The sequence below is a fragment of the Silurus meridionalis genome, chromosome 3 (genome assembly GCF_014805685.1).
Source record: "Silurus meridionalis isolate SWU-2019-XX chromosome 3, ASM1480568v1, whole genome shotgun sequence".
NCBI lineage: Eukaryota > Metazoa > Chordata > Actinopteri > Siluriformes > Siluridae > Silurus > Silurus meridionalis.
This window is the reverse complement of record NC_060886.1, coordinates 17,341,179-17,365,516: the sequence shown is the minus strand read 5'-3', so window position 1 is coordinate 17,365,516 and position 24,338 is coordinate 17,341,179. Positions and strand designations below refer to the sequence as shown.

Here is a 24,338-nt window from a genome sequence, read left to right as displayed (position 1 = left end):
GACGCTATTACCTGTCAAATTTTGCGGCTATTTGCCTTATTGCGGTTTCATGACAGTGGATGCAAATCAGTCGGTTTTTAAACAATGAAAGAATACAACTAAAAGCTTTTATAAAATAAAAAAAATGTGGCTATACAGCACCTTCAAACGCAGTTTTATCATCAGATAAGTCTGATGGAGACCAAAGCTAGAATAATCAATTAATCAATCAATAAATTAGGACTTAACTCTTGTTTCATTCCCTCTTGGCGTTATACCGCCACCACTTGGAGTTATGTTCCTCCCATTTTATATTAGGTTCCTCCCAGATGGTACTATGCCCCTCCCTTTTAGTTATGTTCCTCGAATCTGAGGCCCTCCCACTTGCAGTTACATCCTCCCCATTTCAAGTTATGTCCATTCTATTTGAAGTTATGTGAAAAGTAAAAAAACAAAAAAAAATACTTTGCCATTCTTACAATTTGTATAAAACTCCACATGTACTCAGCTGTGCATTGCAAGTCAGGACTGGATGTAAACCCTCTAAATAAATATTTTTATAACTATTAACAAAAATCAAGTTGAGTTGTTCTGTAATATGCAATTGATTATTGCTGAAAATATACACAACCTTAAATTCAGCTTCATTACGAGAACTCAAAGGCGTTCAGTGAGGTTGGGGGTCAGGGTTTGGGACATCAGTTTTCTTAAGAAAGCCTTGATAAACCATACTTTTATGGACCTTTCTTTTTAGGCACAGTTTGATAAAACATGTTCTTGTTACAATCGCAGATACTTTTGGCCATATAGTGTATGCCCTAAAAATGTCTATCTGCATATTTTTATATTGATTAGTGCTGGTGAACAGGGAATTCTTAATATACTTACTTTAGCCTGTTTATGTTTAGGGCTGTACTGCAACGGTACAATTACATACTATCCAGTTTGTGTATACTGTATATAGATGTCTTTAATACACACCACTAAGTAGGAATCACAAATTACACGTATCTATTTGTAAAATAAAAACGGAAAAATAACGTATCCGTTTGTCGCCCTCTGTTGGCCAGACTGGAAATCGTATCGATAAATTCTGCGGGAAAGTAGTCCTGATTCCACGAGATGAATCGCTACGAAGTGAAGCCATTTTGACAACAAATACTACATATTATAGCGTCCGTAATGAAGAATACAAGTGTAAATTCCATCACCTTCCAATTATTTAATATTCATTATCCATGTTTGCAAATGCTCCCACATTTGTGAGTAGAAAGTTTAGTAATGCAATAAATAACCATACAACAAACAAGACGGCACAAAATGTTTTTATTAATAATTGAACAGAACATTAGAAAATTGGTTTTGCTTTTCAAAAGCCTTAACTGTCTAATGATTAACTTTTCTGAACAACTATACACACACAATACTGAAACCCAGCTAAACACTGAACACAGTTTGGTGTAAATTAGGAAACATACCTCATGCATACTCAAAGTACACACAAAAAAAAGAAACATCTTGAATAACTAAGTATATCCAATCAAAAAAAAAGGTGTTTTTTTTTTTTTACATTGTTCAGACTTCTGTTAATCTAATTTGTCAAAAGCACTTGCATGAGTGCATAAAGTGGCCAATTAATACAAAATGTTAAACAGACCATTTTTTACCTGTGACTTGCAACTAGGTAAACCTATTTTAAAAGGAATAACATTTTCCTTAATATAAACATTTTACAACAAAACACCTATTGAAAATACCCATATAAACAACGATCACAATCATAAGATCACCAAAAGAACCAAACTTACTTCTGAACTAATTAAATGCCTAATAGAACCAAAGAAACAAATAAAAGACTCAAATATACACTCGAAGAATGTGGCCTTTGTCTGGCTCAGTTTGTGGTTGAGCGAGTGAGAAGTTCAGAGGTCATTTCCACTATATCTTTGAGAGGCAGACCACTGAGGACACCATGATGCTTTGCCTGCAACTGTAGCAAAGCGTTGACGATCCGCTGTCTTCCCATTTGTGGGTGACTCACTGATAACTGGGCCATGATTGTATCAAAACTGCCCATGGTGCCATAGTGCTGTGGCACACATGTACCAGATGCAGTGGGTGTACTGCATATATTGGTAAGCTTATCCAGACTGCAGCAGAGTGGCTTTAAAACAAATTAAATACGATAATTGCTGGATAACTGTTTTTAAAGTCAAGTGTAAGAGATTAATTGTAAACTCAAATACATGCATTGTAGAAATATTCAGCCTCTCTTATCTTTGAAAGTGTGTTGATTTATACTCACTCTGGAAACATTATTATTCCCTTTTCCTGCAAACCCTGGTTTATGGGCAGCTGGTGAAAGTTGAATGTGGGACTCTTTGCAGGTGGCTTGACGATCTGCAGGCGACGTGTAGATGTGTTCCACATGGAGAGTGTGGCCTTGAATAGATCGGCCATTCATCTCTCTTACTGCAGCCTCTAGATCCTTGGCATCTCTCACGCTAACTATTGCAACCCTACAGAAGCACAACCATAGAGGAAAAATAAATAAATAAATAAATAAATAAATAAATAAAAACACAACAGTTTGAATATAACCACTACTCATTTATGTTAATACAACCATTACATCACATATTGCAAATATTATACACTTACCCAGTGTTACTAAAATTGGAAAGGGACACTTGACTGGCATGGTACTTCGCAAACCAAAGCAGCAGATCACGCTACAATCAGTAAATAATTTAAGTTGTGCTGCCATCTGGAGGACATACTGATGATTTACAGTCACAATGGTGCCATGATCTGGAATATTTAAGTAAAGTAAGCAAAATCATCCTTACCTCAGTAACACCGTTTGGCAAGTTTGAGACACAAAGCAAGAAACACCGATCTTTCATTCCACTGGCATCCACTACAACAAAAGGCAAATAAACTATTAAAAGTTGCCTTAAATCTTGAACACATTTAAAATTATTTGTTTAAATAACCTTTTTGTTGCTGATTCGAGTCTCTTCGCTCTATGTGCCCTGATTGATTGTCTTCACAAATCTGACTGTCACATAGAATTTCTTCCTTTGCATCAAACCAGGCATCACTGCTGTTGATGTCTTTAGTAGTACCTAAAACAGTGTGTATATAAAATGACCTTAAACTTTCAGATAGCAGTACCACTGTAGATTTTTAACATCATTCCACAAAGCAGAAACATGGTAGAATCTACACTTGAACACTTTAGGAACGATACATTATGCTAATAGCAGTTAGGGATTTTTTTCACAAAAAAGCACCTAAATTCTGTGACAAATAGGCTGTGACATTAAAAATTGTTAATCAGCTTGATTTAATGGGCAGGAATTATGCCAATAAAACATTTTCCAGAACATTACACCAGATAAAACTGTTGTCATAAGGCAGGTTGAGTCCATGGAATCAGGAGATTGGTGCTAAATGTTGACCCTTCCATCCGAGTGTCTCGTCAGAAAACCTGATTCAGCAGACACAGCAAATATTTTCTGGTATGACTTTCCAGTTTTAATGAACCTGTGCCCACTTCTAATGTTGTAGCCCTTCTTCCTCAAGTTTGTACCTTGTGTGACAGTTGCACAGGGTATTTATTAGAGTTACTATAATGAATGAGTTTCTTGAATCAGGGACAATGCACAGTGCTTACAAGTTTGCTTTGTTAATAGCCACTGTTTGGTCAGGCATGTAAATGTGCTATAGTTTGTACATGAAATAATTTCATTTGGAAGAGTGTTCCAAAGGCTCGCTGCTTTATAAAAGAATGAATGTTGCCCATAAGTGGTTCTGCATCTTGGAACGCTGCACTCTCCTCTGACTGTCGACCGTGTGGCTCTATTAAGTCTATCTGAATTTAGTGTGACAAATTTTCTCAGAGGGGAAGCAGCGATACACGCGATAGACTATAGCCTTCCTGTCATTTCGGACCATTGTGCCTCATCTCATGAACAAAGCACTTCTGTTTTGCAGAACTGCTTCTCAATTTCTTTTATTGTAACATTGCGAGTAAATTTTATAGACTGTTGTGTTCATGAATTCAGTTTTAAAAATACCAAAAGCCCCCCAACCAGCACCAACAATCATGCTACATAGACATAATCCCCCCCATCTGACCACTTTGATGAACATTAACCAAAGCTGCTGTGCTGTATCTATATGATTTTATACATTGTGGCCACAGGATCAGGCTGATTAAATAACTGCATAAATGAATGTGTACATGTGTTCCAAATAAAGTGCACAGGGAGTGTCTATACCAGTTTATATTGCATGGCAATTGGTTTGTAATGCTTCTTACAAAGCTTGGTATCAATCGAGTCTGCTGATTGTTGGCTGGAGGCAGGCACATCTCTACTTCTTTCACTGCTGGCAGTTTTAGACAATGTGGCAGAATCACACAATGTCTGTCCCTGAGAAGGAAAATCAGTAATTCTAAGAACGTTTCAGGATTTTGATATTTTCTCATGTTAGTCTACACTCAAATTAACTGTAACTCACAAGGTTCCCATAAGTAATAGGTAAATGTATACCCATTTACAGTCATCAGCATATCATTGTTAAATCTCATATTTAAGACTTAAGTGTCTGCACTAATGCTTTGCTTGAAAAACATTTTTCGATAAATATTTCATACACACTTTAATTTATACCTGAGAAGTTGTTAAATTCTTGCTGAGGTGTCCTCCACCTGTGATGTTAATTTTCAACACATCAGCTTGGTTAGTCTGACCTTCATCTTGAAGAACACTGGGCCTTCTGAAATTAACAATTAATGCAAAATATGAAACAAGTTTTCACATGCAATTTAAATCACTGACTTATCTCCACAGTAAAGAAAACTTACTTGAAAGAAAGCTCAGGCAGACTGTCACCTATCAAAGTCTCATGAATCTATAAAAAAAAAAAAAAAAAATGTAATCAAATTTAATGCATCCTTGTATGTTTTTTTTTTACTTAGCCCTTTGCAAAAGTATACCAAAGATGGTCTGTAGCATGTTACAGTTTTTAATCTCTTAGTGTCCACAGTAAGAGGCTTGAGATTATCCAAAGGAACACCTTCCAGTATCTTCCTCTTCATCTTGAGGTAATTGTCCTCCAAGATAATCAGGGTCTGCGACATTGAATCAGGCAGTGCTTCGATTCTGCATGAAGACAAAAATACTTAATAGAATGACAAGCAAATCCTTTCCTCATAGAGACATCACTTGAAGTTCTGTTCTATACCTCTGAAGTGAAGTTTCACCCTGTGGTGATGTGTGGAAGCGCCTCCAGCAATGTTGCTGGCACATGGCAAACTGCAGAGCCAGTAGACGCAACTCGGCCCGTTTAGCACGTGAAATGGCACCACATCCACAAATACCGTTCTGTTGTTCACTCCTGGGCCCTCCTACATTGTCAGGACCAGATCTGGATCATGCATATCAAAGAATTTAGGTATTGATTTTACAAGCAACTATTCTGATTTTTGCTCAAAATATTTAATGGGTCACATTTTCAGTACAATCTAAGAACAAACGTGTAATTATTTTATTTTCATTTATGACTTGGACCACAATCAAGTCGAATTTCAACAAATAAATCACATACAGACTGCTTAACTCAAATTCTCTTGCAAAAAAAATAAAAGATCTTAATTTGAGCATAAAAGAAATCATTTTAGACCAGTCAGTTAGCTCAGATCAGTCAGTAACCTTGCCATTTCTTCTTTTAAATGAATTAGCTCTTCTTCAATCATTTGGAATTTCCCAAATTCCTAGACAAGAAAGATTTGAGCGTTTTAGAAAGTAAGTACTACAGCACCCAAAATACGTAATAATAATAATAGTAATAATAATACATAAGCTACATTACCTCACAAATAGCATCCAAGTCAGACATATAGACATCAGTAACAGTGTTTTTGTCTGAAGTGAGTGTATGAATTGTCGCCCGGTTAACAGGACACGAGTCACCGTCAGTGGAATCATCTTGGCAATGCTTCACAAAGAAGTCCTCAGTGATTTCTGTTGCCCGGGTGGCTGTAAAACAAGCTCTAAACTCAGTGCTGACATCCACAGCTTGGCTCACATTGGGGGGAAAAGGAGAGACCTCACACGGTGTTGTGGTTTTAACATTTAGGTCATTCGGGCTGGCAGAAGAAATGTAGCTCTCATGTGTAATCACAACCTCTTGAGTACACTGGCCAGATGCTGAACAGCTGGGATTAATGCATGGAATACAGTCAGTTGAATTTGAGGCTTCTTCGACAATCACACTATGAAACTTCTCTGCCTCACATTCTGGTTCATCCTCATTACTGAGACTATGGCAATCTTCTGTGAGATCAGTCCACTCTGAGGAGTTGCTGAGGGTTGATACTGAATCATGGAACGTAATTTTGTCTGCGCCACAGTCTGCAGGCTCATCACCGATAAATGCCTCAATGCGGCTTTCAGTAGCCATCATAGAGGTGTCCGTGACGTCACACAACTGTGCAGATGTGTGCTCTATTGTGGTGCTATTGAAACTGTAAAATTCAGGCAGAGTCTCCTTTTCTAAATTGGGAATACCTGAATTGGTGTCTGGTAACAGGGATACCTGGTCATAATCACTACTTGGATTTTGGTCTTGCATCTCAAGCTCCCTGTCAAGTGAAATGCTTGCTTGTGCTGAAGAATCTTTAAACAATCCGATATCCTGCACTTTACACGACACTTGTTCCTCCCACATTTGACAAAAATGCTTGCCATCACTGTTGTTCATCCTTGGATGCTCGGTTTGCTGGAATCTGTTTAAAAGATTGCTTTGGGTGGCAGACAAATTATTGGAGGTCCTCTGAATGCAGTTCAACTGATGAGAACTCAGTGAATCATTTTTACTGACATGTCCTTTGGCTTTTATGAGATTTAGCTCCTCTCGTACACTGCTTGGTAGCAGCTGAAGTGTCTTTTCATCCTCTGCACATGGAAAAAATGTTTTACCCTACAACAATCTGGACTAGAAATTAAGCAGATAGCAGATGAAACATATTTTACCAGATATGCAAACGTTTTCTTCTGGGTTTAGCAACAGAGTGTTACAGCATCTGCACTTTTTAGCACCAGATGGACAACTTGTGCCACAATTTGCACACTGCAACATGCCATAAAATGTAACCCGTCGTGATCTAGAGAAACATTATAGAAATGCCAAGCAAATTAAATCCCATAATTCACTTTAGCACAGTATGTGCAAGTTTTTCAACAAAATATGAAAGTACCCATCAAGATTCATGGAAATTTCAGGTGCTTGAAAGGTTTGGCAATTTCCTACGCCAAGCTCTAAAAGGAAATTAAACAATTAAAAACAGTGAACAATCTGCTTAACTGAAAAAATGTTAATCATTTTCATTGATCTGATTCATTGGTTCAGGATAATTACGTTTTAAATGAACAATATGTCCATGTACTTCAAGAGCAGGATGTTGTTTCAAAAATTGATGGAGCCCTCCTTCTTCTGTAAAACGTAGGTAGGGTAGAATTTGGATCACATTTAATGAAAAAGATGTTTTTTTTTTCCCTCTTACCGGCTTTATATTAAATGCAAATAAAAATATGGCCATACCTTGCATTAGTTTCCTGTCTTCTGCAGGTAAAGAGAAATACCAGCCAAGCAACTTTGGATCATTCAACTCCATGAAGTGGCTGATTTTCACAAGATCATACACAGACCTAGAAAAAGTGAATTTGATAAAAATTGGAATGTATAACAGATATTAAATAATAAAATAATTCAAAAACTAACTTGCACAACAAAAATTTCCTTCCGTTGTCAACAGACAGGCAATGCTCCTGATACTCTAGAAATAAAAAAACATTAGAAAAGATTAGTCTGTTCACTAAGTGTAAATTAACTGGTGATGAACAAATGATTAATTACATGGAATATATAACAGTAAATGTGTTCGTTATTGAGGGTGACTATCGGTGGAGGACAGTAACGAAGTAAATTGATGTTACTGTACTTAAGTAGCTTTTTCATGCATTTGTACTTTACTGAAGTATTTCCATTTGGTGAGATTAACTTTACAACTTTGTGGCATCTACTTAACATCATCATACAGTTCAGCATCAGTTCAACATAGAGCAGAACATTTTGAGATGAATAAAGAGACTCCTGAATCTAACTTGCCATAACACCCATGGCCTTGTGTGTGATTTTTCTGAAACAGTGGAAATGAAGGTTTTGGTGTTTGACTCATTAATATTCTAGTAACAGATTGTTGTGCAAAGAGTAGCAGCAGTGTCTTTTCACATAAAAAGAGTTGATTAAGCTAAGACTTGTGATAAAATGATAACAGGACATTATAGCCAAAAGTTATAGTACTGGAGTACATTTGAAAGGGGGGTATCTCGATCCCAATGACCAATCGCCGGCTTTTGCCACGTCACCATCTCACTACCGTATTTCCGCGTATATAAGACGCGTCTTCTAGAAAGTTTTACATACCCCTCACCCAGGGTGCGTCTTATATACGCGAAAATACGGTAGTGAGACGGCACTGTGCAGCCGCAGAAAAACTCGCGGAAGTGGCGGAAAAATCAAGCCTTACAGATGCTACAGGTGTAGGATACTTTTCAGAGCTGTGTGTCAGAGTGAAATGACTCGAGAATTTAATGTTGACACTGGTTAGCTTTTTATAAAAACGAACTACACCCCGCGCGTTTTTTTGTGATTTTGTGAGGGATCTTTGTGTTTGCAATGTTGGAGAATATAATAAAGGTTTGTTTTGAGAATCGACGGTGGTTTGTATTGTATACTGGTGAATCTCTGCTGTTAGTTGGTGTAAACAAACATGTATGTACATTTTTATAGCATGCCTTCATCAAACAAATCGCGGCAACGCTGTTGTGTAAAAAACCCCTTCAAAAACACGTGCATGCACAGTCTCATTTATTAACGCACATCATGTACATAAAGAAATTTCAAGCACGTTAATATATTGCCGCCATATTGATTTTTGTTTATCTCGATGCTTTTTGGCAACCCCCTAGGACATCGACATAACCGGGTTCCACTGTACATGGTTTGAGTAAAAGAGTTTTGGCACTTAATATACTTTACAGTTAGGTTTAATCAATGCAAGACCACAATGCAAAGACAGTGAGCAGTTTAGTTTAGTTTGGTTATTGAAAAAAAAACTTACCGACCGTGTCGTTAGTAGCAAACCAAACGTGCTGCTCAAACGGTATAACGGGCCACATTACCCTGCGCGCGCTTGGCTCTAAATACACTGGTACCATAACGGAAGGAGAACACCACATGGTCTACAAGGCATTTGACCCAATAAAACAAATATTCTTATAAATAGACTCAAAGTTTGAGAAATGCTGCTGGTATTAATTGCCTCGATCTCCACGCAGTAATAACGAGAGCAGCTCGAGCACGTGCATTTCGCTTTCATTGGTCCCCTGCTGAGCACGTGCATTTCGCTTTCATTGGTCCACTGCTATGCACTTGCACGCGACCTGATCACATTTTTTACCAATCAGAATCATCCAGCAATTATGAGAATTTAATGTCCTCAGGCAGCTTTGACCTTAAAAGTATTACTGAGGTTTTTTTTTTTTTAAAGGTAGAAAGTTTACAGTGATTGAGTATTTATATTTTTTCCTGGACGTGGCGGACAAAATGGGTTCCTGACCATCCATTTGCATGTAGATCACTAAATGGTGAGCATCAAATGTAAAAATGTTTTTCTCTTTTGCTCAGTTTCAGTTATAATTTCAAAATATTTATTAACATGACTGTTAACAAAAAAGCATCAGTTTTAAAAGATGAATAACAAGTACAGAAAAATGTGCAATGTAGATAAATAGAATAAAAAATAAGCAGTGTAAATAAGAAATACAGAATGACAGAGTGGTGATGGAAAGCAGGAGGATAATGGATACATCAGTTATGTACAGAATAAAATGGGAAAAAAAGGAAAATCTGGTGAGGGATGGTGAGTGTGAACTTTATTCCTTCAAGTCCAAGTCATTTTTGTGTTTATATTTAAACATTTTGTAATAAGTGCAGATGTAGTTTAGAATAAAAAAAATATCTACTAGCTCTGATAATAATCACATATTAAACTTTACCATCTACAATACAGGGGCATTGATATTGATCTTTGGATAATTGTAAAATGTCTCAGCATTTCATATGCTTAAAAAAATCGTATTTCATCAGATTCATAATACTATCTCACACACACACATACATATACACACATATATATATATATATATATATATATATATATATATATATATATATATACACAGGTGCATCTTAATAAATTAGAATATGCTGGAAAAGTTCATTTATTTCAGTAATTCAACTCAAATTGTAAAACTCGTGTATTAAATAAATTTAGTGCACACAGACTGAAGTAGTTTAAGTCTTTGGTTCTTTTAATTGTGATGATTTTGGCTTACATTTAACAAAAACCCACTAATTCGCCGTCACAATTCCCAATCTCCAAAAATTAGAATATGGTGACATGCCAATCAGCTAATTAACTCAAAACACCTGCAAAGGTTCCCTGAGGCCTCCAAATGGTTTCTCAGTTTGGTTCACTAGGCTACACAATCATGGGGAAGACTGCTGATCTGACAGTTGTCCAGAAGACAAGCATTGATACCCTTCACATGGAGGTGAGGCCACAAACATTCATTGCCAAACAAGCTGGCTGTTCAAAGAGTGCTGTATCCAAGCATTTTAACAGAAAGTTGAGTGAAAGGAAAAACTGTGGAAGAAAAAGGTGCACAACCAAACCGCAGCCTTGACAGGCTTGTCAAGCAAAATCGATTCAAGAATTTGGGTGGACTTCACAAGGAATGGACTGAGGCTGGGGGTAAGGCATTAAGAGCCATCACACACAGATGTGTCACAGAATTTAGCCACACTTATTTCTCTTGTTAAGCCACTCCTGAACCACATACAGCGTCAAAAGCCTCTTACCTGGGCTCAAGAGAAGAGGAACCGGACTGTTGCCCAGTGCTCCAAAGTCCTCTTTTCTGATGAGAGCAAGTTTTGTATTTCATTTGGAAACCAAGGTCCTAGAGTCTGAAAGAAGGATGGAGAAGCTCATAGCCCAAGTTACTTGAAGTCCAGTGTTAAGTTTTCACAATGTCATCTGCTGGTGTTGGTGCACTGTGTTTTTTGAAAACCAAAGTCACTGTATCTGTTTACCAAGACATTTTTAGAGCACTTCATGCTTCCTTCTGCACAGCCGCTTTTTAAAGATGCTGATTTAATTTTCCAGCAGGATTGGCACCAGCCCACACTGCCAAAAGCACCAAAAGTTGGTTAAATGACCATGATGTTGGTGTGCTTGACTGGCCAGCAAACTCGCCAGACCTGAACACCATAGAGAATCTATGGCGTATTGTCAAGAGGAAAATGAGAAACAAGAGACCAAAAAAATGCAGATGAGCTGAAGGCCAATGTCAAAGAAACGTGGGCTCTATACCTCCTCAGCAGTGCCACAGACTGATCACCTCCATGTCATGCTGAAATAAGGCAGTAATCAAAGCAAAATCAGCCCCTAATTTGTTGAGTGAATTGGTGGGTTTTTGTTAAATGTGAGCCAAAATCATCACAAAAAACTTAAAACTACTTCAGTCTGTGCAGTGAATTTATTTAATACACAAGTTTGACAATTTGAGTTGAATTACTGAAATAAATGAACTTTTCCACGACAATCTAATTTATTGCGATGTGTGTGTGTGTGCGCGCGCGTGCGCATTTTACCCAGCTAGTCAGCACGAGACATTTATCTTTTGCTATCTCGGTATGTTACTTAGCCATCGCCTTCAGTTATGATGTTTGCTTGATTATGCTATATAAATGCAGATTATGTATTTTAACTCACATTTAAGTAATATATAATACGAAATTTGACATAATTACCAAAGTTTTGGCATTCATTCTTACTCTCCATGGTAACCAGCAGGTACACAATTTATTCAAAAAGCGAAAACCGTTTACGTAGTACTGCAGTGTGACCAGCAGGGGGGGCTTAAACATAAACATACAATCAGTACTATTCACCCTGCAATCAGCAGTAGCCTCTGTATACATCATAAGCCTTGTTTCTAGTGTCAAGTCAGGAGTCACTAATCGGTTTTCTTCTATTAAAGAAATTATATATATTAAATGAAAGTTTGTAATCACTGTTATGCAGAATAAAAAGTCATGATTACATGTGATGGGCCTCTATATTTTTATAAGCTGCCTTTTAGAACAATACTACATTTGCCCACCAAGACATTATTACCTAAAATGCACTGAAATGATATACATCTTGACATAGCAATTAAAACGTGCTGCAAAATAAAATGTCTTAATGTCAGAATAATAATGATTCTGCAAATAATCAATCCAGTTTAGAAACATTGTTGCACTTTCTTTCAAATGTGAAGAAAATGAGCTTTACTGTAAGTGTACATTTAAAATTGTATATACATGTTTGAAATGTATAGATATTTTCAGTACAATAAGATAGACCCTATATGCATATTAAAAGGAACCCAAGATCATGATTTTGTTTAACTGCAGAAAATGAATAAAATGCAAACATCAGTCCCAGCCCTAACCTTGTAGGGTTTAGTACAAACTGGGACATTCATATGTGAGCTGGATTCCATGTTGGTTAAGCAAGCAATGCTTATAAATGCTAAATATACATACACAGCTTTGTAAGTTGTACATGTATGTGAATGTGTGTGCGCGCGCACATGGAACCATGTGATGGCCTGGTGGCCAATCCAAGGCTGCTTCTTCTAATCCTGGGTGTATTCTTGTTTCTTGCCCAGTGTTTCTGGGATAGGGTCCAGATCCACCGCAGTTACTGAAGCCGAAGGAATGACTAAACAACGTATGCGAGTGAACTTGTGGTTTCTTCTCAGTCAGTTTTCACAAATCTCACTCATTTAATTAAAACCAAATTGTTGTAACGAATAAAGTTAATCAAGGAAGCCAACTGGTTATGATAAGAATAATTTGTGTGATTACTTCTTCAGGCTGTTATAAATGCCATGGATTACAATGCTAAAACAGTTGGGACAGAGCAATAACATGCTGGAAAATTGAGTGTTACTAAAAGAAACAGCTGGAGGAACATTTCACCAATGCTGGGGAACCATTTCACCAGCTGGAGCAATAGTTCACCACTCTGCAAAAAACTGCATTTACAAATCATAGAACAATTTCAGAATAATGTTCCTTGACATACAGTTGCACATACTTTTACTATCCCATCAAATATTAAGAATCTGGAAGAAGTATAAGAATCTGGAGAAATCTCTGTGCATAAGTGATGAGGGCAAAAAGCATTGTTGCATGTCTGTGATTCTGTAATGAAAATCACTGCATAGGCTCAGAAAAACCTCCCAAAAATCATTTACTGTGAACACAGTTTGCTGTTTTATCCATAAATGCAGGTTAAGGCTCTATCACACAAAGAAGCAGCCATGTGTAAACATGATCCAGAAATGCCACCGTTTCTTTTTGCCAAAGCTCATTTAAAATGGACTTGGGCAAAGTGGAAAACTGTTCGGGACCTGAGCGGGACCATTCCGGACGGTTATCAGCTCAAAAACCTGCATCTCTGATGGTATGGAGGTGCATTAGTTGTGAAGCAACATGTGGTTTCATCAGACATCTTTTTCAGAGAATGCCTATTGTAAATAAAATATATTTGTTTGAGATTTGTAAATCAATGCATTGTGGTTTTTAATTTATATTTTATACAGAATCTGAACTTTTTGGAATTGGGGTTGTAAACTAATGCACTCCTTTAGAATCTGCATTCTTATATCTGTATGAACATTCCTATGCTCCATAAACATCACTTGCTCATCAAAGGTGGATATGATTATATAATACCTATTAATGGAGAGCTGCTTGCTGGCTATAAGGGCAGATATGCATTAGTATACTAGGCAGCCCTTAATGTAAAGATGAAACAAGCACTTCTGAAAGAACAGAGAGCCATAATAAGATCAAGGAGCACTTCTTGAGTTGAGATCAATACACTCTACAAGTGAATGGAAGGAAGAAATTGTCTTCATAAAAAAAAACCTGAAATTTACCAACCTTTTCTTACATATAAAAGGAAGATTTTCTCACAAAATCACTGATAGCTTAACAGAGTGAACTTTGCCAAACAGGGCTAAGAGTGAGAGAAATGAAAATTTCCAATAGATGTGAAGCAGAAAGAACAGTTTATTGTACCCAGAACAGATTATAAACTAAAAGGTATACAATATGATGAAAGAAGGTGAAGCATACACATGCAGACTCTCCCTTCTGGTGACAAGGCATGATCACTTAAACCGCTCATTCAGTGAGTAAGCCTAATACATATAGATCAGTTTTCATACCAAAGCATAATTCCCTTTAACTGTGTATTTCCTCAAACAGTCTTCAATTGTACCAAAATCATAAAAAAAATTTGAATGAATCCAATTGCATGTGTGTTGAGAACCTGGGATAAGCAATAACACAGTTTGGCTCTGTATGTCTTAGGACTCTTATGGAAGCCATTGCTCTAAACCATCACAAAGGGAGTCCATTGAGCCCTGAATCTGCAGTGAAAGCAGCACAAGCATCCCCAATTTTAAACATGTTTTAGGCAGTACTATACAGCTGATACAATATAATCAAAACAATGCAGATGTTGCAAAAATATATATTTATATAAGTTCATCTTTCTCAGAAAAAAAGCAGAGAAATTAATTTCATCTTTGTCCAGCATTAAGCGATATGTTAGTGGACAATTGTCAGTTGACTACCATGCAAAAAGAAAGCAGTGGTCTTTCATCAACTTCATATTGGCAGTGAAAAGGAGTCCAGGAGGTGTTCTTTTCACCTTTTTTGCATGCAATGTCCTGGCTGTCCTGCCATCTTGGTGCATTTTAAAACTTGTAGAGTGCCAAAGAAAAATAAGCCAAAGATAATACAAAACAGGATAAAAACATTGACCCTTAAATACATTTTAAGTAGTCAGAGGCTGTAACTCTCTTGAAGAAAGTTTGTCTAGTGCATTCCTTTTTGAACATTAAATTCTTGTTTTAAATAATGTACCAATTTTTTAAGGAAGTGTCAAATGCATATGAAACGTGTTTAACAATGGGTTAACAGTCACTGTAATCTGACCGAATGTCTTAGAGTATCTCTCTTTCAGCGTCATTATAGAGCAATATCCTTTGAATAATCCAGTGGGAGAGAGCAAACTAAAGATACAAAAACAACCCCACAACACTTACAATGACTAAAAACAAGCAATTTAACAATAAAAAAAAAAAGGACATATTGTGTAGAAATTCCATGATTGAAGCGGTCCTGCATGTAGTTAAACCAAAGTATTGTATAAAAGCCAGCTTTCTAAACAAGTCTAACCAAAACGAAAGAAATAACCGGGACTTTTTCATTTGCAAAATAAAGCCCTTTTTACTTCTAATAGATGTCTACATGATTTTGAGGTAACACAAATCTATTAGTACCCAAATAGGCAGCTATTAAATAGTGCTGTGTTTTGATATACATATATATATATTTTTTTTTTATTTTAGGGCACCTCTTAATATTTTGTCATTTTTTTAATTTTTTTAAAAACAGATTGTCAAAATTGCTACAATTCTTTCAGTCTGCACAGAGACCCAACAGTCCTTCAGCACACTGATTTTACATTTTTCTGCAGCATCAAGACACAAAGTAGCAAGTAACCACAAAGTAGGTTAAGCTGCAGAAGTCCAGATATGCCTCACTTCCCAGACACTTTCTCATGGGCCAACGCCAGAGATTTGATGGTTTGCAGACCTCTCCGTTAATTTAATGCAACTTTTGGGGGAGGGCTAATCTGTAAATGGACAACAGGGCAGAAGTAGAGGCAGCAGGGACAGACATGCTCCAGTCTGCTCAACAGTTCAGGGTGTGGGTTAGGGACGAGAGTCAGTACACATAGCCATCCGGAAAAGGCATCCCAGTGACGCACTGCTCTCCTCCATCTACCAGATAAGAACCTCCTTCATCATAGTGAGTGATGGGTAATGTCTCATCCTCCACTACAGGCAAGCCATCAGGATCAGCCTTAATGTTTGGCCTCTGGTTGTCTGGAAAGGCCATAGAGAAGAGGGCCTCGGGGTCACACACAAATTTGTAGACATACCTTTCACCAGCAACCTGAGAAGAAAAAAAAAAAGTAAAATTACTAAAAGGCAAATGAAAGAACGTACTGTACTGCATATTATAATTGTGAGCTAAGCATCACGTTAGATAAATGTGAGCTTGTCTTTACCTTCTGCATGATGCCTTTCTCATAGTAGTAGCGCAGAGAGCGACTCAGCTTGTCATAATTCATGGCTGGTCGGTTTTTCTGAATGCCCCAACGTCGAGCCACCTAGTGTGCAAGTTATACATTATTTAAAAATTATATCAGGACTGCACGTAAAAAAAAAAATTAAAGATGTGTAGTGTACTTTATACAATATATAATTTGTATACAGGTCTGACCTCTTCCGGCTCAATAAGCTTAAACTCCATGCCACGCCCTGTCCAAGCAATGAAGTGACCGTTGGCAGGGTCATCAAGAAGCGTGACAAGAAACTGCCAGAGCTGGAGAGAGCCACGACGTTGGTAGGGTAGGCCTTCACGAAATACAGAAGGCTCCTGCTTGACTTTTCCTGTTTATAAAATAATACTGATGAAAACCTACCAACATTCTCAAGTTGAAAATAAATGTCTGATTTATATATCTTGTATACTCATGTGCATGATTTTAATTAGGGGGTCTTACCTTCAAGTCGTTCTGGAACTACACATGTGTCATCATAATACAAGTGTTGATCTCTGTCAAAAGAAAAACCTGCAAGAAAAAGGAACAAGGTGAGTAAATGCAGGGAAAAGCTGTGTTTGGTCACAAATTTTATATATTATATATATATATATATATATATATATATATATATATATATATATATATATATATATATATATATATATATATATATATATATATACACACACACACACACACACACACACACACACTAATGACGCATTACAGTCAGAATTTATTTAGAAATGCAAAAAAATGAACAAGTAATTTAGAGAAACAAGAACAAAATACAGGAACTGAAACAAATGATCTTTTAAAACAGTCATTTCATCAAAGTTATTACGTACTTTCTTGGCTTTGGTAAAAGTTTGCTCCTCTCCCAAATGAAGACCGGCAGTTAGGCACTTCTGAAAATCAAGTAAAGAAACAATTAAAAAATAAAAAATAATAGAATAAAATATTTCACCATTAATGCACTGAAAATGTCCATGACAAAGGCAATATATTTGCATAAATCTGTCTTAATGCTTACAAAACAACAGCTGTATTGCTAGTATCCTTTTTCTAATTTCTGATGTAAAATGAATTACTCTTAGTCAACCACAGTATAAGGTCCTACACACTTATATAGACAATAGATTAAGATCAACATTACTGAGCAACATGTGTAAGGAAATCAAACAGTAATGTTCCTCTGTTAGACATCATTACTTTAAATTGGTTACATTTGGTGATGGTAAAATCAAGGAACAGTGTTATTGTGTTAGAATAATGCACAACTATTCAACTATAGAAAATCAAAGCTGTATAAATGTCTTTAATTCACCACTCTTGTTCCAGTTAGAGAGGGTTGTAATTTACTTTCTATAAACCTCACTAGGTCAGTTTTCTGCCTTTAATTCAACTACATGGGTGAGGCCTATTATTCAGAGAAAAATTCTGCAAGGGCAAAGAATATCGCCACGTCAGACTGTCTATTCTCTGAAAGTTAGTGTGTGACTATTTGCATGGATCTGTGAGTTTTAGCAGAGCCTGGTGAGGCAGGGACAAGCGCACACACAGAAGATTCCACAACCTGAGCACCATTTCTTCGCACCAACGTTGGCCTTTTCTGATGAGGTCTGGACAAGCTCATTGTTCCTTTTAAGATGTAATAATTTATTAATATTTACCAGAATCAAAACCAAAGTCTCTTGGCTCTTGCTTAATGGCCATTGGGTGGAAGGCAGCCTGGGGTGGGCCCATGTTGGGAACACCCTGCTCGGTGTAGCGAGGATCCAACAGCTCCTGTTTAAAACCCTGAGGACGAACAGGAACCACTGGCTCTGACATTTGCCGATGATACGGCGGCCGGCCATCTCTAGGTGAAGTGCTTGATGCCTGGGGAATGTAGCTTGGCTTTGCCTGGGCCTCAGAAGGTAGAAATGGCAAACAAGGTTCTGAGAGCTGGCGCTGAAACCTAGTGACAAAAGTAATTAAACAAATGTTCAAATGACCTAAAGAATATACCAACACATCTAGTTCAATGTATTTGCTAGTACTGTTATAGAGTGTGTGAAATGAGAAAATTTAATCTGATTAAACCTAAGGGAGAGCTATTTTAAAGAAGCTCTTAGCAGACATTCTGGTCTGTTGCTTACGAAGGAGTTCCAACCTCCATATTACTAACTGCCAATGACATGCCACAAATTCCTCGGCATGCTCCCAGAAATCATACTGCAGCTGGCAGGGTGCACAGCCAGCCTCTCTATTCCCACGGGGGTCAAATTAAGACAGCTCTCCTACAGGCAAGCAGTAATGCAACCACAGCACCATATTATCTGAATTATAACACCACAGCAGTTCTTTCCTGGGAAATTCATGTAAGTGAACTTTGGCTACCATATATACCTATATACCACGATGTCTTTTACAGTACATGCTACAGAGCATACACTGAAAAGAAACCTTTCCACTAAAAGAATTAAAAAATCTGAGACTGACTTAATTGAAATGAACACTATTTCTTCTTCAGACATGCAAAAAATAATTAGCAGCTAGGAATAAAAAAATAATAATAATATATAGTATGGTCCTGATATTTTATTTGTGGACCTGACTCTAGGTAACTACAGTAAAACATCAGACACTCACCTGTGCTCGTTGTTAAAGGGGGCATTGTGGTTTTGAGGTGGACATGGCACTGCAAAAGGTGGAGTCTGGTTATGTAGAGGGAGGGCCCTCTGACTAAGGGCCGAGTTGGTAACAGCAGTCTGTCCGTGCAGGGAGTGTTGCCTTAATGTAGAATTATGGACAAGAGGAGGCGTCTGTTCATGCATGGGGTGAGTGGTGGTAGAACTGCATGGAGACACAGGCGTTGAAGGAGGAGTCAATGGCTTGAACCCAGTGGAGGTTTTCCTTTCATAGGCACTGCAAGGTCCAAGAAAGAAAACAGTGTCACATAAGGGGGTGGGGTGGGGTGGGGGGTTTATCACTGCATGCCGTTAATGGCACAGTGATGATACAAAGACAAAACTAAACAAGAAAAGAAAGTTTGAATGTAAACAAATTTTGGAAAGCTGCTTTACAGTAAAACTATAAGTAGTTGCTTGTTAGTGATAAACTAATAACATGGTTTGCATACTTTCTTTGAATAATTCTTCTTTGTATAAGTCTTGTTTTAATAAACAGAAAAAAGAACCCTGTTTGACATTAAATCGAACTATTTTTTCCAGGTGGTTGAGTTAAATGTAGAGAAATGGCATCCTTGTCTGATAATGGTGAGATATTGAAATGCTAAAAGCTAATGCATTGTTTACCCTAATAAAAATAATAATGAAAAAGTATTAAGATTTTACAAATCTAAAATGTAAATGTGCAAAATTTAAGCTTAAAGAATTAGTATAAATAAAATGAGTACATAAATAAAGAGTAAAATTCTGATTCAATTTATTTAATATAAAATCATGTAATGGAAAGTGCAGTAATTATCACGTCAGCTTAGGGAGAAATTTGCACTGAATGCTTACCTGTAGTTATAAAGGCACTTCTCTCCATACAGCATTGGACTCCTGTCTTCACTGCAGGGGGAGAGCTCTTTGGAAGGACTCAGCTCCCGTTTGATCTTGGTTGGAGGAGGGCCATGAAATGTCACTGAAAAACACAATGAGGTGGAAGTATATAATACAGTGCATCTAATCGATCACATCAATGGCAGTATAGTACTGATCTTCTGCAGAAGCGTTCTACTCAACACCATTAATTGGCTGACTGCTAGGGTATAAAAGATACATCCTTCGGTCATCAGTACTGTGGCTTTGCAAAACATGAACAATCAAAGTGCTCCCTTTTGATTTCCATCACGGGCAAATCGATACTCATGAATCACAGTAGCTGTAATTCAATGATTGGGAATGATTTTCCTCCCCACACTGTAACCATTAGCCGCTGGATCTCTGCATCAGCTCCCATATCCGGCGCCACATAATGGCCAACGAAACTGGATCCCTGGGCACAGCGCAACACTAGCAAGATAAATCAAGTTGACTATACTGAGCTTAGGAAATCACATAGCAGGCATGTGAACACTCAAAACGCATGCTGAAAGCTACAGTGCATTGCACTATGATTAACATTAGACACTCCCTTAAATGAAACCTAATGGCAGATGGATTTTCCCTCCCTTCTCTTAATGCAGGCTACAGTAATGCACGAGATGTCCTACAAATAACCAGAAGAACCCCACAGCTCTGCAAAAGAGGAACCTGTAGAGACAAATGGACCAGTGCCAAGTACCCAAAGCCTATTCCAAGATGACCATCATACACACGTGAAACATTTCACACTGCACTGAATGGCCACAGCCAAGAGATTGTCTACACACCCACAGAGTGCCTCTCTATGTAAATAATAATTGAAAGAAAAAAAAATGTACTGTACTATATCTGTCTTCACTTTACTGGATAAGCAAACAAGACTGAAAAATGAGGTCTGGAAATAAAAAACATTACACCCTGACTCCCAGTTTCAGCATCAGACCAAAACACAAATAAACTATTACAAGTCAAACAAGAGAAATGGGAAGTTATAAAATGCATCGCTGAATATTACACAAGCATTTCACTGGGATGCAGCGGCCAGGTCCTAACAGATCCCATATTGAAAGCTGAAATGGTGTCAAGAAGGGTGCTGGTAAGAACACCTTTACTCCGTTTCAGCAGGTCTGGGTATAGGCATTCCCACCCTCTGGAATTCAGATCATTCAAGACTAAGTTGAGTGCATGAAAGCATGAAATCATTATGAGCTTCTTTCTTGCAATGCCTGAGACCAAGTAGGTACTAAATACTACTACTAATAATTATTATTATAAAAAAAACAAAAAAACAAACAAACAAAAAAAAAAATCTATTGTTTAGAATCTCAAAAGGTTTCCATGGGAACCAAACCAGCAAAATCAGTTATCAGGATCTCTACTGAGAATTTTCAACCCAAACAAAATCACCAAGACTGCCTAAGTACTCAACACCTTTTTCTGTTTATAATGAGCCCTTTATCCTCTCAAATGACTTGACCAGAAATGAGAAAATTGGAACAAGAAATGAATAATGAATATCTTCCCTAGTGGTCCTTGAGTTCTCTGGACTTCATCCAGTATACATGACAATTGAGTATAAATATCAAATCTCAGGTACTCACAGCTGTCCGGCTGAAAGTCTGGAACAAACTGTTCATCATCAGGCACCTGGGCTGTGGAGACAAAATGAGAGATGTTGATGTTAAAAAAAATAAAATAAAATAAAAAAAGAATGAATACACAAATCTCACTAAATAGTACTGTGTGCACTAGAGCAAGCACTGGCATTAGAACCAGCTGTCTCACTGTAAAGTTTGAATAATGCAAAACACAACAAGCCTGCCACTATAACCAAGCAGCAGTGGGCAAAAAAATAACAACAAAAGAAAGCATTTATTGTGCTCCCATGAATACATTGTCGAAAGACAAACCCCATAATTTGCACAATGGAACGGAAAAAAAGTTTTTACAATAAATGTTCAATTAGCTCTTAAGTACAGCTGGGTGTAATTGTTTTTTTTTTAGTAATGTGCAAAGACAAAAGTAAATAAATAAATCTATGAAACTGGATACAATTTTCTACTGGAAATAGAAAACAAGAAAAGGATCATCACCCTCTGCAATCCAGATTTCCTGTAGCTGACTGAGATCCTGGAAGAGTTCTGCAATAGACACACAGGGAACACAGTCTGAATAAATCATACTGCTAAAACTCTTTAAGAAACCTAAAAAAAAAGAGTAAAAGCTATTTATCCCAGACCCCAAAATGCTATTTGTTACTCCACATAAATAAAAAAAAAAACAACAAAAAAAACACTTAAAATAACAAAAATGTAAGTGTTATAGTACCTTCTGTGTCCTGAGCAAGTTCGGTGTCTACAAACTTTCTTTTCCTCTCATTGATGGTTCTGTTGTATGGCTCCTCCACTTGGGATGATTTCTGCTTTAGAGCAGACGGGTTATTGTAATAGAAATCCATATGAAAAAAGCTCTCAGTGCATGTGACTACCAGTGGAGGAAAAAAAATGACTCACATTTGATGGGACCATAAATGGTACTTGCTGGTCATAAAATCTGTCCATGATACCTGGGTCTTTACAAATCCCAGCAATGGGTCTTCGCTCAAAAGCGATGAGGACAGAATTCCTTCAGATTTCTCTTTCCTCTACAGAAAGAACAGATTTACAGGTCAGAGAGCCACTCACTGCACACAATCACAACACTTTATTGTCCCGTACGCAGTCTGAAAGAATCTTGACCTGCTATCTTCTCCTATTTCTGTTGTTCATTACATCGGAGTGTGTTGAGAGCACGGTGTATGTGCTGCACCATGTAAACACACCCTGAGAACCTTACCCTTATATAATCAAAAAATAAAAATAAAAAAATTCTTCCCATCTGTGCTCAAGATTATAAACGATCACAAAATCACAAGCTTGGGAATATTATTTTGCATACCAAATGCATGATTATGTTTTGCCAGTGCATATAATGTATTGCATTTGTTATTGTGCCAAAAGAAAAGCAATTCCATCATCTAGCCTAGAGGGATCCAGAGCACAGCAAAACACAATATTGGAGTTTTATTCTCGGGCGCATATTAACATGATAATTTAACTAACCATAAAGGTGAAAAAAAAGCAAAGTCGTTGTGTGAGCTGCAAAAAATAGGGATTTAATAATAAAAAACTAACAAAACACGAACGTCTGGGAGGTAAAACACTGACTTTGAGAGGGAGAGGAGAGAGAGAGAAAGAGAGAGAGAACGAGAGAGAGAGAGAGAGAGAGAGAGAGAGAGAGAGAGAGAGAGAGGGAAGAGAGAGAGGAGAAGTGCGCATGACGCATGTTCAGCTGGCTGATTCGCAGAAAGTTCAGAGTAAAAACTGTACACTTTAATGAGGCATGTCCGCGTTTCCATTACCCGCATCATTAAATCAGCAACAGCGTGTTCAAAACACGGCGTTTACAAAACGATGGGTTTCCACCGAGTTCAAGGCAACAAAAATATCTACAATTAAATATATTTATTGAGTTGACTATTTCTCTTGATTATTTTTCATTTGAAATCTTTGAAGGGGAAAAAGGAAAAAAACTTATACATCTGTTTTAAAGGAAAAAAAAAACACCCACACTAAATCCTAAATAATAATAATAATAATAATAATAATCATCCAGCATGACAGTAAGAGGAACGCGCTCCATCTCTCTCCGCCGAGGTGAGCAGCCCTCGCGTGGCCCCCTTGTTTTTCTCAATGAAATGAAACCCGATCTGTGTGAGGATTAAACCGAGCCCTCCATTCACAAAGCCATAAACAAGTTCACGAGGAACACTGAGCTCAATACCTCCCATGCATCAATAATATAAAACACAGCCCTTAAGAAAACTTCATGCAAAAAAACATGGTTGCCAAAGTAAGCCCTGTGTAAGATAAAATGGCGTTGCGCTTTTTTTTCCCCCTCAACGCGAAATAGCTGCTGGATTCGCAGTTTAGGGTCGAAGATAAACTTAATCAATATCAAAAACCGCTTCCATAACACATCTTTCATCTGCAAAAGCATACCGGACTTTCTTCTCACCGTGTAGAAAATACCGTTTGTTTTGTTGTCCTGAAAACCCGCTAAAGACTGTAAATCCGCGAGAATGAAACACTGGCGTGTGTTTCGCTCAGTCTGTAGATGCGCTCTGCTCCCGACACAAAACTTGAATGGGATTTTGTAAATGGACTGCTCTGGTTTCCCCTTGGGTTCCCTGAACAAAAGTGTCTGATTTCCATTGGCTACGTTTCCTGTCAGTCAAGTCAACAACCAATAGTCGTTGAAAGATAATGAATTATTCATGAGTATGGTCTGACCAATCACAGCTCGAGCTCGTCCTATTTTTATGAATGACTGTGTTTCATTCACGTTCACATTCAGCTTGTTTTTTTCCC

At 37.5% G+C, this 24,338-nt stretch overlaps 3 protein-coding genes and 1 long non-coding RNA gene across 14 annotated transcripts in view; 1 reads left to right on the top strand and 3 right to left on the bottom strand.

Annotated features, from left to right (window-relative positions):
- itgb5 (integrin, beta 5) overlaps positions 1–254 on the bottom strand; it is a 33,849-nt gene extending 33,595 nt beyond the window's left edge. The window contains exon 1 of the mRNA XM_046845196.1: positions 229–254. The gene's annotated coding sequence lies outside the window, so the exon portion shown is untranslated. The remainder of the gene's footprint in view (positions 1–228) is intronic.
- A 1,032-nt stretch (positions 255–1,286) lies between these two features.
- rbm44 (RNA binding motif protein 44) lies at positions 1,287–11,990 on the bottom strand. Of its 9 annotated transcripts, none has more exons than XM_046839126.1 (18): positions 11,926–11,980; positions 7,771–7,825; positions 7,591–7,697; positions 7,408–7,482; positions 7,247–7,307; positions 7,023–7,153; positions 5,860–6,944; positions 5,700–5,761; positions 5,233–5,415; positions 4,985–5,150; positions 4,853–4,899; positions 4,659–4,764; positions 4,307–4,418; positions 2,976–3,107; positions 2,829–2,899; positions 2,641–2,711; positions 2,285–2,498; positions 1,287–2,143 (listed from the first exon to the last, which is right to left on the bottom strand). In XM_046839126.1, the coding sequence occupies exons 1-18, from the start codon at positions 11,954–11,956 to the stop codon at positions 1,874–1,876; spliced, it is 2,979 nt and encodes a 992-aa protein (XP_046695082.1). In that variant the 5' UTR covers positions 11,957–11,980; the 3' UTR covers positions 1,287–1,873. The 9 variants fall into 9 exon arrangements, with proteins under 9 accessions (XP_046695082.1, XP_046695056.1, XP_046695066.1 ...); XM_046839100.1 differs by lacking the exon at positions 11,926–11,980 and adding an exon at positions 9,173–9,430; XM_046839110.1 differs by lacking the exon at positions 11,926–11,980 and adding an exon at positions 9,173–9,430 and having other exon boundaries at positions 5,009–5,150.
- Positions 9,559–13,722, top strand: LOC124379088. Its single transcript, XR_006924373.1, has 2 exons — positions 9,559–9,698; positions 12,831–13,722. It is a non-coding gene; the product is annotated as an uncharacterized LOC124379088 (long non-coding RNA).
- A 501-nt stretch (positions 13,723–14,223) lies between these two features.
- Positions 14,224–24,120, bottom strand: etv5a (ETS variant transcription factor 5a). Of its 3 annotated transcripts, none has more exons than XM_046845740.1 (13): positions 23,986–24,120; positions 22,443–22,573; positions 22,258–22,351; positions 22,023–22,070; positions 21,531–21,581; positions 19,864–19,987; positions 18,989–19,264; positions 18,028–18,314; positions 17,203–17,262; positions 16,814–16,882; positions 16,531–16,700; positions 16,316–16,417; positions 14,224–16,200 (listed from the first exon to the last, which is right to left on the bottom strand). In XM_046845740.1, the coding sequence occupies exons 2-13, from the start codon at positions 22,488–22,490 to the stop codon at positions 15,970–15,972; spliced, it is 1,560 nt and encodes a 519-aa protein (XP_046701696.1). In that variant the 5' UTR covers positions 22,491–22,573; positions 23,986–24,120; the 3' UTR covers positions 14,224–15,969. The 3 variants fall into 3 exon arrangements, with proteins under 3 accessions (XP_046701696.1, XP_046701695.1, XP_046701698.1); XM_046845739.1 differs by having other exon boundaries at positions 24,000–24,103; XM_046845742.1 differs by having other exon boundaries at positions 22,258–22,348; positions 24,000–24,103.
- Positions 24,121–24,338: the final 218 nt, after the last annotated feature.